The sequence below is a fragment of the Ranitomeya variabilis genome, chromosome 4, assembly GCF_051348905.1.
Source record: "Ranitomeya variabilis isolate aRanVar5 chromosome 4, aRanVar5.hap1, whole genome shotgun sequence".
NCBI lineage: Eukaryota > Metazoa > Chordata > Amphibia > Anura > Dendrobatidae > Ranitomeya > Ranitomeya variabilis.
Genome location: NC_135235.1, coordinates 262,439,295 through 262,457,246, shown reverse-complemented (window position 1 = coordinate 262,457,246; position 17,952 = coordinate 262,439,295). Strand labels below are relative to the sequence as shown.

General features: G+C 42.9%; 1 protein-coding gene across 1 annotated transcript in view; it reads left to right on the top strand.

Annotated features, from left to right (window-relative positions):
* Positions 1 to 6,035: 6,035 nt before the first annotated feature.
* Positions 6,036 to 17,952, top strand: part of LOC143766986 (nicotinamide N-methyltransferase-like) — a 54,379-nt gene continuing 42,462 nt past the window's right edge. The window contains exon 1 of the mRNA XM_077255007.1: positions 6,036 to 6,594. Coding sequence (XP_077111122.1) covers positions 6,284 to 6,594 — 311 coding nt within the window. The 5' untranslated portion in view covers positions 6,036 to 6,283. The remainder of the gene's footprint in view (positions 6,595 to 17,952) is intronic.

Sequence of the window (17,952 nt, the reverse complement as noted above, 5' to 3'; positions counted from 1 at the left end):
ATTTCACGGTTAGAGGGAAGAATGGATTAAATGAAATTACAGCAAATTTTTGATGCAAGCATAATGTCATGGATTTACCGTGACAGAGAGGAGCCAGATGACCACGGTGTCTGATTTCCCATACTCCTGCACTGACTAGAAGCACTTCATCATCATATTAAATGGTGCAAGTTTCTGCTAGCAGTTCAGGGGTTAAACCGTTCATTTGAGAGCTTCTAGTGCTTTCCAGTTTTGATGGTCTCAACTGTTCGATGTTGGCCCCTCCTCTCTCCTATATATACTCACCTCTGGCTATCAAGTGTTAGGCGTTCAGTATTTGGTCAGTATTTTACATAAGTATTTGTATGCCAAAACCAGGTGAGGAACAATCAGAGAAAAAGTATGATAGAAACATGGCACCATTTCTGCATTTTTGGCCCACTCCTGGTTTTGACTACAAATAATGATGTGAAATACTGAGCAGATACTGAATGTGGGACCACAGTCTTTGTTTTATGCTTCCTGGTTCTGAGTGGGAGGAGTTGGTTGCTTGTAGAGGCGTTTAGAAGGCGTTGCTTGGTGATAAATATATTTGCAAATCCTCATCCTCTACTATTTGGTTTTTCCTTCCTATTCTTCCCAGTGTTGCACTCTGTTGTTTGTGAGTACATATTTGTATGCTTGGTATTTTCCTTTAATCTTGAATGACTTCCCTTGCTAGTCTAGTGTCATGACTCTGATAGGATGGTTCCACCTCCATCCTGGTCAGGTCAGGGTTCATTCTAGTTCACCTCTCTTTGGTTCTGGTTTGGCTATTTAATGTTGCTTTTTCCTGGGTTTGGTGTCGGTGATACTTCCATAAACTCGGCTTGTGGTTGCTGACCCAGGTTACTCGTCCATAATCGGTGTGACTCTGTGCATGTGAGCTTTTGCTGTGTATGACCCACTTTGTCCCCTGACTTGTGCCTCTGTATCCTGCATTGTACTGCCCTGTCCTTCCTGGTTATCTGACCCCTTGGCTCATCTCGGTTTACTCTCTGTCTTATCCCTAGGTACCACGCTCTCATCTGGTTTTTGACTCTCGGCTCTTCTTTGACCACATTTAAGTTATCACGTGACTGCTTAGTCTCAGGTCCTTACGCACAGCATGCCTTGTTCCTCCACTCCCTGCGCTTCTTCCAGTGCCCTCTGAAAGCGCCCCCTAGCCTGCACCAGTGACACCATTAGTGTCATTACATTATCACCAACCATTTACATTTTTTTCTGGAGGATTTGTGCATTTGGGTGTTACGGACCCGCTGCTGCTTGGTCGGATCAGGTATCTAACCTGACCGAAATGATGCAGAACCTATCGGTGGAGAAAAGAGCATTGGTTGCCTCTCACCAACAGGTACAGAGGGAGTTGACAGATACAGTTAATATTGTTCAGGGTGCCTCTTCTTCGTCTGGCAATGTGGAGGGTACTGTATCTGATGTTTCCCTATCCTCTCCTGAACCCTCTGTCAAACTTTCAGATACCTTTTCTGGGGATAAGAGAAAATTCCGGGTGTTTAGGGAGAGCTTTAAATTACTTTTTTTCCTACGTCCAAGCTCCTTGGGTGATGAGAGTCAAAGGGTGGGGATAGTTATTTCCTTGTTATGTGAGAGGCCGCAATCCTGGGCTTTCTCCCTATCCCCTACGTCCCTTGAGAGAATGTCTGTTGATCAGTTCTTCAAGGTCTTGGGTCTAATTTACGATGAACCTGATCGAGTGACATTGGCAGAGGACACGATTATGAGTCTTACCCAGGGAAAGCTCTCTGCTGAGTGATACTGTTCCAAGTACAGGCGATGGGCACCAGAGGTATCCTGGAATGAATCAGCACTCAGGGGGCTATTCCGAAGGGGTCTTTCCGAGCATTTAAAGGATGCTTTGGCCCTTCACCCATCGCCCGATTCTCTGGAGGAGGCCATGACCCAGGCCGTCCGAATGGACCACAGGCTGAGAGAAAGAGGAGTTGTGTAACGTGAAGCTCCTCTGTTGCCAATGAAACTGGAGCCTTTGTTGTCGGTTGATCCCATGGAGGTAGGGGCTGTCTCCATGCAGGAAATGGAGAGGAGCCGTCACATAGAGAAAAAACTCTGCTTCTATTGTGGAGCCTTGGGTCATTGGATAAAGGACTGTCTCTCCTGCCCTCCGGATTCCAAGGTCTCGGGAAATAACTAGGTCTGTGTAACAGCCGAGGAGGTTACCCAGACCCACAGGTACTTTTTTTCTGAGCCTCAGTCTTCAAACTATTGTTAAAAGTGGAAGTTGGTGTGGACAATTGTTTTTTTTTCCTCTTCAGCTTTTGTGGATTGCGGGTCTTCAGTGAACTTGATTGACTCAAGGTTGGTGGCCCATTGTGAGATAGGGACAGTCAGGTTGGACAAACCTATGAGAGTGGTGGCTATTGACTCGACCCCATTACCAAAGAATTCATCCTTAAGGTGGGGTCTGTTCATCTGGAGCATATAGCCTGTTTCATTCTGGACAACCTCCCTATAGGTTTGGTTTTGGGGTTTCCTTGGCTACAATGTCATAATCCAGTCATTAGAAAGGGCAAAGAGAGAGTCGCAATAGTGCAGTTACCAAAATAACAATTAGTTTACTGTAAGGTAAAATTCTCACCTTTACATGTTGTGAGTATGCACAACACATATAGAAAGTATGATAGGAGGACTGCAGTTGGCACCAGTCCCTGAAAGGATCTTCAAGAAATTCTGGATAGGATTTTCAAGATGCCGACAATTTCGTACTCCTCCAAAATCAGGCAAGGGAATCACAGAGTTCAGAAGAGTTGCATACTTTATTCAGGGCTATAAAACTATGCGTTTCGTGGATGTCCTGTCCACTTCCACAGGTACATAGCCAATCTAGTTAACTGGCTATGTTCAAAAACAAAGAGAACACCGACTATGAAACCCAAATATAATTAAAATGTAATTTTATTAAATAAATCAATTTAAAATTTGGAGCAGGTGGAAACAAAAACACAGAACAGAGGGACGCATACTACTTAAGGACCAGCAAAATGTAAATATATATATGCATTTGTGTATAACCAACTCAGTAATAATGAATGATTAGTATATTATAATAAATTTAAATTTATTTTTGCTACGCATGCATATTATATATATTATAATATCAACTCCATAACAACAGGAAAAATTATATTGAAAAAATTGAAAAGAATGAAAAAATTTTGAAAAAATTCCAATCAGAAGCTGCGGACGTCTTCTAAGGTATTTCAAGCGCTTGCCTGGACTAATTATTTGGGCCTACTAACTGTGTCTGCCCCTCATTACAGTTGTCCTCCGCTGAACAAAACAATGCCGCCTGTTTAGTCCTGTTACCAATTTTGAACTGCATTTAGCCTACTTTATTATTTGGGCCTATATCTGTTTCCTTCTCATCCTGCCCATTGCCCAGCCACTGCTAGATGAGTCTGCTGGTACAGTGACCCAGACCACTACATTCCCTTTGCACTCTACACAGCCAGAATCTGACCCTGCTGAAAGTCAGGTTCTCCTTCCCGCATACTATTTCTTCGCTATTACACACTCATCTCTGTTGTGTGAAGTTGCAGGTTGACAAACCCATCCCTGCTATTAGGTACCTGATCATTTATTTGCTTTTGCTATCCTGGTTCATCCATCAAGTCACCATGGCTTGAGATCCAGCTGAAGGCTGTTACATAGTTACAAATAATAATAATCTTGCTACTATTCTTGTAGCCACACACTGATTAAAGATCGACTATGATCTGTCAGGCAAGAGTATCAACCTATTGGGTGACTTTGTTCAGTATGAGGAGTGAAAATTACTTCATTTTGATGAAGGACTGTGTCATTGGAACCAAGAAACGAGTCCTTGCCCTGTTCAACTCTCCTTGTGCAGACCAGCCGTCATGCATTGGAGAAGATCGACCTGAAGTTTATATACACAACATCCAAATTTCGACATGTCCACTTCCAAACAAACAGTAGATGAAAATAAGGATTTCATGGTTCCACTGAAGAAAGACCTCTTGGCAAAGGAGGAAGCATAAATCTGACCATATCTTGTGCCTTCTACCACCTGGGCTACATTGCTGTACTGATGCATTTCTTATTAAATTCTATTTTTAAAAAAAATGCCAGCATGCTTAAACATCTCCGCTATTTCTTGTCTTTGAGACTCCACCTCACATAGTGAGTCCATGATAATTTATGACTATATTCTGGGATGTATACAGCAGTCTCAGTGTGTCCTATATAACTAGTGCAGCAATGTGTGCAGGGTGGATCTGGCTATGATTGCTCAGTTCCTCTTTGAGGGAGAGTCCGGCAACTGTGTTTTATACAACATTACATAAACACATAAATTGCATTTCTACTTTCTTTCCTAGTCTTTGTCATTGAAACATACACCCCTTAGCATGGTAAGCAGAAGCCTTAATTGTGAGCCACAAGCTGTATTGCCCAAATAGGAGCATTTTCTTTTGCTACATCTCAACATGCTCTTCTCCTTTATAGAAACATTATATGGGTATGTAGAGGTACAGCTTTATATGTCAGTATGCCCTCTGTACAAAATATATGCATGTATAATACAGCGATTTAAATAAGTATTTTTACTAAATTAATTTACATTTTATTACATGAATTAAGTATTTGATACAATAGAAAACAGAACGTATTATTTGGTACATAAACCTCTGTTCGCAATTACAGAGGTCAGATGTTTCCTGTAGTGCTTGACCAGGTTTGCACACACTGCAGCAGGGATTTTGACCCACTCCCCCATACAGATTTTCCCCAGATTTTTCAGGTTTCAGAGCTGTCAATAGGTAACATTGAGTTTCAGCTCCGTCCAAAGATTTTCTGCTCGGTTCAGGTATGGAAACTGGCTAACCCACTCCAGGACCTTGAAATGCTTCTAACGGAGCCACTCCTTAGCGCCCTGGCTGTGTGTTTCTGGTCATTTTCATGCTGGAAGAACCAGCTATGACTCGTCTTCAAGGCTTACTGAGGGAAGGAGGTTGTTATCCAAAATCTCATAATACCTGACCCCATCCATCCTCCCTTCAATACGGTACAGTCATCCTGTCCCCTTTGCAGAAAAGCACCCCCAAAGCAAATTGTTTTCTCCTTCATGCTTCATGGTTGGGATGGTGTTCTTGGGGTTGTACTCATCCTTCAACTTTTTTCAAACACAGCGAGTGGAGTTCATAACATAAATTTCTATTTTGGTGCCATCTGACCATATAACCTTCTACAGTGCCTCCTCTAGATCATCCAGATAGTCATTGGCAAAGTTCAAACAGGCCTGGACATGTGCTTGCATGAGCAGGGGGACCTTGCGTCCCCTGCAGGATTTTAATCCATGATGGCGTAGTGTGTTACTAACAGTATTGTGTGAGTTTTTGGTCCCAACTCTCTTCAGGTCATTGAACAGGTCCTCCAGTGTAGTTCTGGGCTGACTCCGGACCATTTTCAGAATCATCCTTACCCCACGAGGCAAGAACTTGCATGGAAGCCCAGAACGAGGAAGATTAACAGTCATTTTCTAATAATTGTGCCAACAGTTGTTTCCACTCTCACCAAGCTGCTTGCTTATTGTCCTGTAGAAAGGTTGGAGTGTGATTGAGTGTGTGGACAGATGTCTTTTATTCAGATAACAAGTTCAAACAGGAACAATTAATCCAGGCAATGAACGCAGAGTAGGAGGGATTCTTAAAGAAAAAGTAACAAGTCTGTGAGAGCCAGAATTCTTTGTGGTTGGTAAATGATCAAATACTTACAGCATTTCATGCCATAAAATGCAATTTAATTTTTTAAAAATCCTACAATGTGATTTTCTGTTTTTAGATTCTGTCTCTCAAAGTTGAAGTGTACCTGCGATAAAAATTACAGACGTCTCCATTCCTTGTAGGTGGGAAAACAAAATAGCAAAATAGACAGTGCAAGAAATACTTATTTTTCTCACTGTTTACATTATGAGTGGGTACTTTAGCCTTCCCTTTAAGTGATTTTATGTACACTAGACATTTTGGAGCAAATTTGGAGCCAATGTCAGGCTTTTTGAACCAAAAGAAGAAGAAACACAGGTCAAAGACAAAAAAAAGGGAAAAATGATATACGGTAGATGAGCAGATCAGGCAAATTTCAAATTTGACTGTTCGTGTAAATTTTCCCAGGAAATTTGTACCTTATTATAATCTGGGGTTTCTCCAACTTGAAGAATTTGTTGCAGAAAAGTCAATGAATATCAGTAGACGAAAAAATAAAAAAAAACTAAATGTTTAACCCGCCTATAGTGTACAGTAAAAATAGTATATTTAGATATTGTGACCTTTTCACCTCTATGTACAAATATTTCAATATTTGCATATTTTCTGCAGGCTATATTAAAGGCGATATCTTGATTGACATCAGTCCTGGTTCCTTGGTTCATCATCTGTTTGGAGCCTGTGCCTTTTTCCAGCACATCATAGTTCTGAAGATCAGAGACAGCTGCATCATAGAGCTGAAAAGATGGGTGGACTCACGTACAAGAGCGTTTGATTGGAGCCATATCACAAAACACCATGCTGGTATAGAAGGAAACAGGTTAAGCATTTGTTGAAAACATTGGGGAAATTCTACTGTCATTTCTACAGTACAAAAGATATGACTGTGTAATAATAAAGAGCATACCGTGGCACTAAATATCCTTAATTTCCCTAGCTGCTAGTTGAGCAAATTACACAGTTTGCAAAAAAGAAAATGTATTACAATAATAGTACACCAATTAGCGCTATGGGAAATGATGAAAAGGACCACTTGAGGTGATGCGTACACTCCCGTTTATTTAGATTTATGTAAAAATTTTCATCCTTACATGTATTGCACTTGCCCCAGATTTCCCTATAAAATTCACTATGGTTCAATCTGTAAAAAACTTTAGGTGTGGTGTATCGGAAGCAAACGGCTTCCTTCATCAGGGATCATGGAGCTAGCCGTTTGCTTCCAAAACGAGTAGAAATTGATACATTCAGTTTTGCTTAACCCCTTAATCCCATTGGACATACAATCCCGTCAAGGTGACCTGGGACTTAATTCCCAGTGATGGGATAGTACGTCCAGCGCGATCAGCTGCGCTCACGGGGGGGTCGCGGCCGATCGCGGCCGGGTGTCAGCTGACTATCGCAGCTGACATCCGGCACTATGTGCCAGGATCGGTCACGGACCGCCCATGGAGCATTAACCCCTAGCACACTGCGATCAAAGATGATCGCAGCATTCCGGGGGCATAGGGAAGCATCGCGCAGGGAAGGGGCTCCCTGCATGCTTCCCTGAGACCCTCGGTACAAGGTGATATGCTCACCTTGTACCGAGCATCTCCTCCCTGCAGGCCCCGGATCCAAAATGGCCACGGGGCTGCATCCGGGTCCTGCAGGGAGGTGGCTTACCAGCGCCTGCTCAGAGCAAGCGCTGGTAAGCCTGCAGCCCTGCATGTCAGATCGCTGATCTGACACAGTGCTCTGCAAAGTGTCAGATCAGCGATCTGACCCTATAACATGATGCCCTGGGGCAATGTTATAAAGTTAAAAAAAATATTCACATGTGTAAAAAAAAACAAAAAAAATCTCCTAAATAAAGAAAAAAAATATATTGTTCCCATAAATACATTCCTTTATCTAAATAAAAAAACCCAATAAAAGTACACATATTTAGTATCGCCGCATCCATAACGACACGACCTATAAAACTGTCCCACTAGTTAACCCCTTCAGTGAACACCGTAAAAAAATTTAAAAAAGAGGCAAAAAACAACCCTTTATTATCATACCGCCGAGCAAAAAGTGGAATAGCACGCGATCAAAAAAACAGATCTAAATAACCATGGTACCACTGAAAATGTCATTTGGTCCCGCAAAACACAAGCCACCATACAGCGTCATCAGCAAAAAAATAAAAAATAAATAAATAAAAGAATAAAGCGATTCAAAAATAATTCCTTTTTCTATAAAATAGTTTTTATCGTATAAAAGCGCCAAAGCATAAAAAAATGATATAAATGAGGTATCGCTGTAATCGTACTGACCCGAAGAACAAAACTGCTTTATCCATTTTACCAAACGCGGAATGGTATAAACACCCCCCCAAAAGAAATTCATGAATAGCTGGTTTTTGGTCATACTGCCTCATAAAAATCGGAATAAAAAGCGATCAAAAAATGTCACGTGCCCAAAAATGTTACAAATAAAAATGAAAATTCGTCCCGCAAAAAATAAAACTTCACATGACTCTGTGGACCAAAATATGGAAAAATTATAGCTCTCAAAATGTGGTAACGCAAAAAAATATTTTTTGCAATAATAAGCGTCTTTTAGTGTCATCACGCTCTTAGTTAGGGAAAAATAAAAAAAATTTAAAAATGTATTTATTTCCATTTTTCCATTAGGGTTAGAGCTAGGGTTAGGGCTAGGGTTATAGTTAGGGCTAGGGTTAGGGCTAGGGTTATGGTTGGAGCTAGGGTTGGGGCTAGGGTCGGGGCTAGGGTTAGGGATAGGGTTGGGGTTAGGGTTAGGGCTAGGGTTAGGGTTGGGGCTATGGTTAGGGTTGGGGCTATGGTTAGGGTTGGGGCTATGGTTAGGGTTTGGATTACATTTACACTTGGGATTAGGGTTAGGGGTGTGTCAGGGTTAGGAGTGTGGTTAGGGTTATGGTTGGGATTAGGGTTAGGGGTGTGTTGGAGTTAGGAGTGTGCGGTTAGGGTTGGATTAGGATTGGGGGGGTGTTGGGGTTATGGGTGTGGTTGGAGTTAAGGGTGTGGTTGGGATTAGGGTTAGCGGTGTGTTTGGGTCAGGGTTTCAGTTACAATTGGGGGTTTCCACTGTTTAGGCACATCAGGGGCTCTCCAAATGCGACATGGCATTGATGTTTTCCATAGGTTCCCAAGAGTCTTCCTCAGGGAGATATCCCTGCCCTCTTATCAGATATTGGAGCCGATTCCTGCGAATCCTGGAATCAATAATTTCCTCCACCAGAAATTGTTCTTGCCGATCAATCACCACAGGCTGAGGAGGTGGCACAACATGTCCCTGGATGGTATTAGGAGATACAGGCTTTAGTAAAGATACATGAAAAACTGGGTGTACCTTCATAGTCCTAGGCAGCTTCAGCCGGCAGGCCACAAAGCTCACAATACCGTTGATCTTGAAAGGGCCAATGAATTTCTGTCCAAGATTTTGTGAAGGAATGTTTAACTTCAGATTCTTAGTTGCTAACCACACGGAATCTCCTACCTTAAACATGGGTGCAGGTTTACGGAATCTATCAGCCGATCTCTTATAACGTTCTTGAGCTGTGGTCAGGCATTCCTTCAGAACCTCCAGATTTTGCCTTATCGCAGTCAGCCTTTCCTCCACTGCCGGAGCCGGAGAATTAATTGGAGACCTAGGTAAGATACATGGATGATAACCCAGATTGGCAAAGAAAGGTGTAAATTTAGTGGAGGCGCTCTGAGAATTGTTATATGAAAATTCGGCTAATGGCAGCAACTCCAACCAATCATCCTGGGAATTGGCTGACATAGATATTGTTCGAGCATCTGGTTGGTACGCTCAGTCTGACCATTTGTCTGGGGATGGTAAGCGGAAGAGAGACAGACATTAATATTGAGTGCAGAGCAAAACCCCTTCCAGAATCTTGAAGTGAACTGTACTCCACTGTCAGAGATGATCTCATCCAGAACCCCATGCAACCGAAAAACATTCTGTATAACCAAGTTCACTGTATCTGTAGCTGAGGGGAGGCCGGTGCACGGAACAAAATGAGCAGCTTTAGTCAGGCGATCAACTACCACCATGATTGTATTCATGCCCCCCGATGTAGGCAGCTCCACAATAAAGTCCATTGATATAGACCCCCAAGGGCGGGACAGAACAGGTAATGGTTGTAGAAGACCCGAAGGTGCCACATGAGGAGTCTTGTAATGAGCAAATACCTCGCAAGAGAGAACATAGTCCTTGGTATCCTTCAGGCAAGTTGGCCACCAGAAGAATCGGCTCAGGAACTCTTGTGTCTTCTGTACCCCCCTGTGACCAGCCAACTTGGAGTCATGTACCAACTTGAGGATCTGCAGATGGACGACCTCAGGGACGTAGATACGTTGATCTCTGAACCACATGCCACCCTTAAAGACAAGATTAATATCCACAGGTGGGTTGGCCAGAAATACATCACCGTCATAGGCCTCCCTGCACTCCTTCCACAAGTCCTGATCGTGGATAACTGATGAAATTGGCATCAGATAGAATGGTCTTGGACAGGGCTCCATCAGCAGCATGGATTCGGGATAAAGCATCAGCCTTCCCTTTATGAGAACCTGGATGGTACGAGATAACAAAGTTAAATTGATTTAAAAATAAGTTCCAATGAGCCTGACGAGGAGATAGACATCTAGCGGATCTAAGGAACTCTAAATTGTGATGGTCAGTTAGCGCTATGATCTGTTGTGCAGCTCCTTGCAGATGATGCCTCCATTCTTTGAAAGCCGCAATAATAGCCAGCAATTCCTTGTCTCCCACGTCGTAATTCTTCTCTGCTGAGGTTAGTCTACGGGAAAAGAAAGCACAAGGATGCAGTAGACCCTTCTCTCCAGTTCTTTGGGAGAGAATAGCCCCCAAAGCATTATCAGAAGCGTCCACCTCCACAACGAAAGAAAGTGTTGGATCTGGGTGTATCAACAGCGGTGCTGATGCGAAACAGATCTTAAGCCGATCAAAAGCTTCTTGAGCCTGTGATGACCACTTAAAGGGCTTTTCCTTCTTTGTCAAGGAATTAATGGGAAGGACAATATCAGAAAAATTTCGAATGAAGCGTCTGTTGAAATTTGCAAAACCAATAAAACGTTGGGCCTCCTTAACGTTGTTGGGTACCGACCAGTCAAAGATAGCCTGAATCTTACCAGATTCCATGTTGAGCCCCTGGGGAGAGATGATATAACCTAAGAACTGTATCTCAGAACGATGGAACTCGCATTTCTCCGGCTTAATATACAATGGTTCTCTTTCAGACGTCTTAAAACAGTTTTGACATGTTCTTCATGTTCCTGTAGAGAGTCAGAAAAGATTAGTACAGTGGGGCAAAAAAGTATTTAGTCAGTCAGCAATAGTGCAAGTTCCACCACTTAAAAAGATGAGAGGCGTCTGTAATTTACATCATAGGTAGACCTCAACTATGGGAGACAAACTGAGAAAAAAAAATCCAGAAAATCACATTGTCTGTTTTTTTATCATTTTATTTGCATATTATGGTGGAAAATAAGTATTTGGTCAGAAACAAAATTTCAAGATTTCTGGCTCTCACAGACCTGTAACTTCTTCTTTAAGTGTCTCCTCTTTCCTCCACTTATTACCTGTAGTAATGGCACCTGTTTAAACTTGTTATCAGTATAAAAAGACACCTGTGCACACCCTCAAACAGTCTGACTCCAAACTCCACTATGGTGAAGACCAAAGAGCTGTCAAAGGACACCAGAAACAAAATTGTAGCCCTGCACCAGGCTGGTAAGACTGAATCTGCAATAGCCAACCAGCTTGGAGTGAAGAAATCAACAGTGGGAGCAATAATTAGAAAATGGAAGACATTCAAGACCACTGATAATCTCCCTCGATCTGGGGCTCCACGCAAAATCCCACCCCGTGGGTTCAGAATGATCACAAGAACGGTGAGCAAAAATCCCAGAACCACGCGGGGGGACCTAGTGAATGAACTGCAGAGAGCTGGGACCAATGTAACAAGGCCTACCATAAGTAACACACTACGCCACCATGGACTCAGATCCTGCACTGCCAGACGTGTCCCACTGCTTAAGCCAGTACATGTCCGGGCCCGTCTGAAGTTTGCTAGAGAGCATTTGGATGATCCAGAGGAGTTTTGGGAGAATGTCCTATGGTCTGATGAAACCAAACTGGAACTGTTTGGTAGAAACACAACTTGTCGTGTTTGGAGGAAAAAGAATACTGAGTTGCATCCATTAAACACCATACCTACTGTAAAGCATGGTGGTGGAAACATCATGCTTTGGGGCTGTTTCTCTGCAAAGGGGCCAGGACGACTGATCCGGGTACATGAAAGAATGAATGGGGCCATGTATCGTGAGATTTTGAGTGCAAACCTCCTTCCATCAGCAAGGGCATTGAAGATGAAACGTGGCTGGGTCTTTCAACATGACAGTGATCCAAAGCACATCGCCAGGGCAACGAAGGAGTGGCTTCGTAAGAAGCATTTCAAGGTCCTGGAGTGGCCTAGCCAGTCTCCAGATCTCAACCCTATAGAAAACCTTTGGAGGGAGTTGAAAGTCCGTGTTGCCAAGCGAAAAGCCAAAAACATCACTGCTCTAGAGGAGATCTGCATGGAGGAATGGGCCAACATACCAACAACAGTGTGTGGCAACCTTGTGAAGACTTACAGAAAATGTTTGACCTCTGTCATTGCCAACAAAGGATATATTACAAAGTATTGAGATGAAATTTTGTTTCTGACCAAATACTTATTTTCCACCATAATATGCAAATAAAATGATAAAAAAACAGACAATGTGATTTTCTGGATTTTTTTTTCTCAGTTTGTCTCCCATAGTTGAGGTCTACCTATGATGTAAATTACAGACGCCTCTCATCTTTTTAAGTGGTGGAACTTGCACTATTGCTGACTGACTAAATACTTTTTTGCCCCACTGTATATCATTCAAATAGATCACCATAAACTGGTCCAACAAATCTCTGAAAATGTCATTAGCAAGGTGTTGAAACGTTGCAGAGGCGTTACAAAGCCCAAAGGGCATCACAAGAGATTCAAAGTGTCCATACTGGCATCTGAATGCTGTCTTCCACTCATCCCCTGGACAAATACGCACCAAATTATAAGCCCCACGAAGATCCAGTTTAGAGAACACGTTAGCATGGCGGACTCTTTCCAGTAATTCAGGAATCAGAGGCAAAGGGTAATGGTTTCGTACGGTTACCTTATTGAGTTCCCGATAGTCAACACAGGGTCTCAGGGTCCTATCCTTCTTTTTAAAAAAAAATATAGGTGCCCCTGCTGGTGAGGAAGAAGGACGTATGAAGCCTTTGGCCAGTTTTTCATTAATATACTCCTTTAAGGCTTGAAGCTCAGGTGCCGCCAAAGGGTATACGTTACCAAAAGGAATAGCTGCCCCAGGAAGCAACTCAATGGGACAGTCATAATGCCTGTGTGGAGGAAGCTGATCTGCATTCTTCTTGTCACAGATGTCAGAGAACTCTTTATATGCTGGAGGTAAAGAAAATACCTGTACATGTGGTTCCGTAGCCGTGGACTCAGGGACAGCCTCTGTTAACGCTGAGTTGCTCCTTGTCAGAAAGATAATCTCCTTGGTCTCCCAGTTGATAATTGGGTTCTGGGAATGCAACCAAGGAATGCCTAAAATCACAGGAAAATGAGGAGAAGAAATTAGCTAGAAAGAAAGTTGCTCCTGATGATTAGGCTCCAACAAAATTTCAAGGGGTACGGTCTCCTGATCCACAGGCCCAGAGATTAAAGGTGACCCATCCACTGTTTCCATGGTAATTGGAGAGGCTCTTTGCTGAATTTCAATACCATGTTCCTTGGCAAATGCGATATCCATGAAATTGCCACCTGCACCAGAGTCAATCATAGCTGCTCTGGAAATCCACTGTCCTGAACACAGGATCTTAATAGGGAGAGAACAGTGAGAGTTATTTTCCTTAAGCTCCTTGGGGGGTGAAGTCATAGAAAGTGAATGAAATACAGCGTTTAAAGGCAGGCTACATTCAGAGATGTCAGATTCATCATCACAGTTGTCATACTCCCCTACTGCTGCTAGCACCTTGTTAGGCTGTCTAGGACACTTAGGACAATTGATCAAGAAGTAGTCAGACTGGCCACAGTAGAAACATAGACTTTCACGAAGGCGATGCTCTCGGCACTCATTGATCTCGCGCCTCTGAACAGAATCAATTTGCATGGGCACCTCCTCCACCTCCCGAGATGTTTTACCTGCAGGCTCTTTGGAAGGAAGGGAAAAGTTAGAAATACAGTTACAGTGGGGCAAAAAAGTATTTAGTCAGTCAGCAATAGTGCAAGTTCCACCACTTAAAAAGATGAGAGGCATCTGTAATTTACATCATAGGTAGACCTCAACTATGGGAGACAAACTGAGAAAAAAAAATCCAGAAAATCACATTGTCTGTTTTTTTTATCATTTTATTTGCATATTATGGTGGAAAATAAGTATTTGGTCAGAAACAAAATTTCATCTCAATACTTTGTAATATATCCTTTGTTGGCAATGACAGAGGTCAAACATTTTCTGTAAGTCTTCACAAGGTTGCCACACACTGTTGTTGGTATGTTGGCCCATTCCTCCATGCAGATCTCCTCTAGAGCAGTGATGTTTTTGGCTTTTCGCTTGGCAACACGGACTTTCAACTCCCTCCAAAGGTTTTCTATAGGGTTGAGATCTGGAGACTGGCTAGGCCACTCCAGGACCTTGAAATGCTTCTTACGAAGCCACTCCTTCGTTGCCCTGGCGATGTGCTTTGGATCACTGTCATGTTGAAAGACCCAGCCACGTTTCATCTTCAATGCCCTTGCTGATGGAAGGAGGTTTGCACTCAAAATTTCACGATACATGGCCCCATTCATTCTTTCATGTACCCGGATCAGTCGTCCTGGCCCCTTTGCAGAGAAACAGCCCCAAAGCATGATGTTTCCACCACCATGCTTTACAGTAGGTATGGTGTTTAATGGATGCAACTCAGTATTCTTTTTCCTCCAAACACGACAAGTTGTGTTTCTACCAAACAGTTCCAGTTTGGTTTCATCAGACCATAGGACATTCTCCCAAAACTCCTCTGAATCATCCAAATGCTCTCTAGCAAACTTCAGACGGGCCCGGACATGTACTGGCTTAAGCAGTGGGACACGTCTGGCAGTGCAGGATCTGAGTCCATGGTGGCGTAGTGTGTTACTTATGGTAGGCCTTGTTACATTGGTCCCAGCTCTCTGCAGTTCATTCACTAGGTCCCCCCGCGTGGTTCTGGGATTTTTGCTCACCGTTCTTGTGATCATTCTGAACCCACGGGGTGGGATTTTGCGTGGAGCCCCAGATCGAGGGAGATTATCAGTGGTCTTGAATGTCTTCCATTTTCTAATTATTGCTCCCACTGTTGATTTCTTCACTCCAAGCTGGTTGGCTATTGCAGATTCAGTCTTACCAGCCTGGTGCAGGGCTACAATTTTGTTTCTGGTGTCCTTTGACAGCTCTTTGGTCTTCACCATAGTGGAGTTTGGAGTCAGACTGTTTGAGGGTGTGCACAGGTGTCTTTTTATACTGATAACAAGTTTAAACAGGTGCCATTACTACAGGTAATAAGTGGAGGAAAGAGGAGACACTTAAAGAAGAAGTTACAGGTCTGTGAGAGCCAGAAATCTTGAAATTTTGTTTCTGACCAAATACTTATTTTCCACCATAATATGCAAATAAAATGATAAAAAAACAGACAATGTGATTTTCTGGATTTTTTTTTCTCAGTTTGTCTCCCATAGTTGAGGTCTACCTATGATGTAAATTACAGACGCCTCTCATCTTTTTAAGTGGTGGAACTTGCACTATTGCTGACTGACTAAATACTTTTTTGCCCCACTGTATATGCAGCAAACTTCTGCCTACGCTCAGTAAGGCGAATGTCAATGCACACACAATGCTGTATAAATGTCTCTAGCTCTTGTGGTGACTCAGAGCGAGCTAGTTCATCTTTTACAATACTAGACAGACCCCTTTTAAAAATAGGCAATTGTGCATAACTGTCCCAATTGGTATCTACCGCTAATCTCCTGAATTCAGTAGTATACTCAATAACAGAACGTTTTGCCTGGAGTAAAGACAATAAAGCAGATTCAGCGGTTGCACGGTGATTAGGATCATCAAACATTAATGCCATAGCGCCCAGGCGAGTGCTCGTGCGGTCAGCAGCATTATTACACACAATACTTTGGATCTATCATTAGGAAAACGGTCAGCATGCACATCAAAATATAGCATACATTGATTCACAAAGCCACGAAATTTGCCACGATCACCATTAAATCTGAATGGGGGCAACTTAGGTGGGCTAGCTGGTGGCGGTTGCCCAGAGGGAAAAGTCGCTTGTGCAGATATTTGTGTGCTTATGTCCTGAAAAGCCCATCCATACTGGGACTCTATGCCAGCAAGTTTGTTTTCCTGGACTGCCATGCGGGTGCTTAAGTCCTGCAAAGTCTGTCCAAACACTTGTTGATTGTGTTCAAAGCTTCCAAACTTCTTTTGCAGACCTTCCACATCTTAATGCAGTGATCTAATTATGGAAAACACCTGCTCTAATCTGCTCTCTGCAGTCATTGTTCCAGCAGTCTCCTTTTTTTTTTAGTCTAAAGTATCCTGTAATAATTATAGGGGATAACTCAGGAGACTCTTTGTGTGGAACGAGACAACTACAGGACACAGTTTTATAAGTTTCTAAAGTCTATATTATCACACGGTGATTCAAACAGGTGCAGAGAGAAACTCAAGTCCACAACACTTGGTGTAAATATTAAACGCAGCTTTGCAGTCTATAGGAACCTTCAGAGGAAAATGCAATCACGCAGAAAGTCTATGAAGCACAATTATTCTTGAGGATACTTGACACGAATAAGTCCTTGCTTAGTCCAAAACACAGATAGATATGCTTATAAGGCAGTTCAAGTAATATCTTAGCTCAACCAGCGAGGCCTGGTGTAAGCTTACATGTCCAGCAAATGCAGATGGAAGTAAACACGAGCAGCAGATGAAGGAGGATTACTGGAACTGGTGTATGCAGCAGGAACTCAGAGCAGGGTAGCAGGATCACCAGACAGGTTCACAGGAGCAGGTATTTAGCCGGGGAGTCACCATGGTCTGGAGCTGGTTGCAAGGCAGAATACTCTAGCACAGACTGAAGGCTGGGGTGGAGTTTTATAGCAGGAAGACACAGTGCACATGAGACCAAATACACCATCTTGGAAAAGGGCAGTAATGCACAAAAGGTAATTAAAAATGTTCAGAGTCCTGACAAGACCTGTCCATCTAAGTCTGCATTCCAAATGGCGCGCCTTCCCTTCCGAGCTCTGCCATGCGCCCAAACGGTGGTTCCCCCATATATGGGGTATCAGCGTACTCAGGACAAATTGGACAACAACTTTTGGGAACCAATTTCTCCTGTTACCCTTGGGAAAATAAAAAACTGGGTGTTAAAGATAATTTTTGTGGAAAAAAAATGATTTTTTATTTTCACGGCTCTGCATTATTAACTGTAGTGAAACAATTGGGGGTTCAAAGTTCTCACAACACATCTAGATAAGTTCCTTGGGGGGGTCTAGTTTCCAATATGGGGTCACTTGTGGGGTGTTTCTACTGTTTAGGTACATTAGGGGCACTGCAAACGCAATGTGACACCTGCAGACCATTCCATCTAAGTCTGCATTCCAAATGGCGCTCCTTCCCTTCTGAGCTCTGCTATGCACCCAAACGGTGGTTACCCCCACATATGGGGTATCAGCAAACTCAGGACAAATTGCACAACAACCTTTGGAGTCCAATTTCTCCTGTTACCCTTGGGAAAATACAAAACTGGGGGCTAAAAAATAATTTTTGTGGAAGAAAAAATAATTTTTATTTTCACAGCTCTGCGTTATAAACTGTAGTGAAACACTTGGGGATTCAAAGCTCTCACAACACATCTAGATAAGATCCTTAGGGGGTCTACTTTCCAAAATGGTGTCACTTGTGGGGGGTTTCAATGTTTAGGCACATCAGGGGCTCCCCAACGCAACATGGCGTCCTATCTCAATTCCAGCCAATTTTGCATTGAAAAGTCAAACAGCGCTCCTTCATTTACGAGCTCTGCCATGCACCCA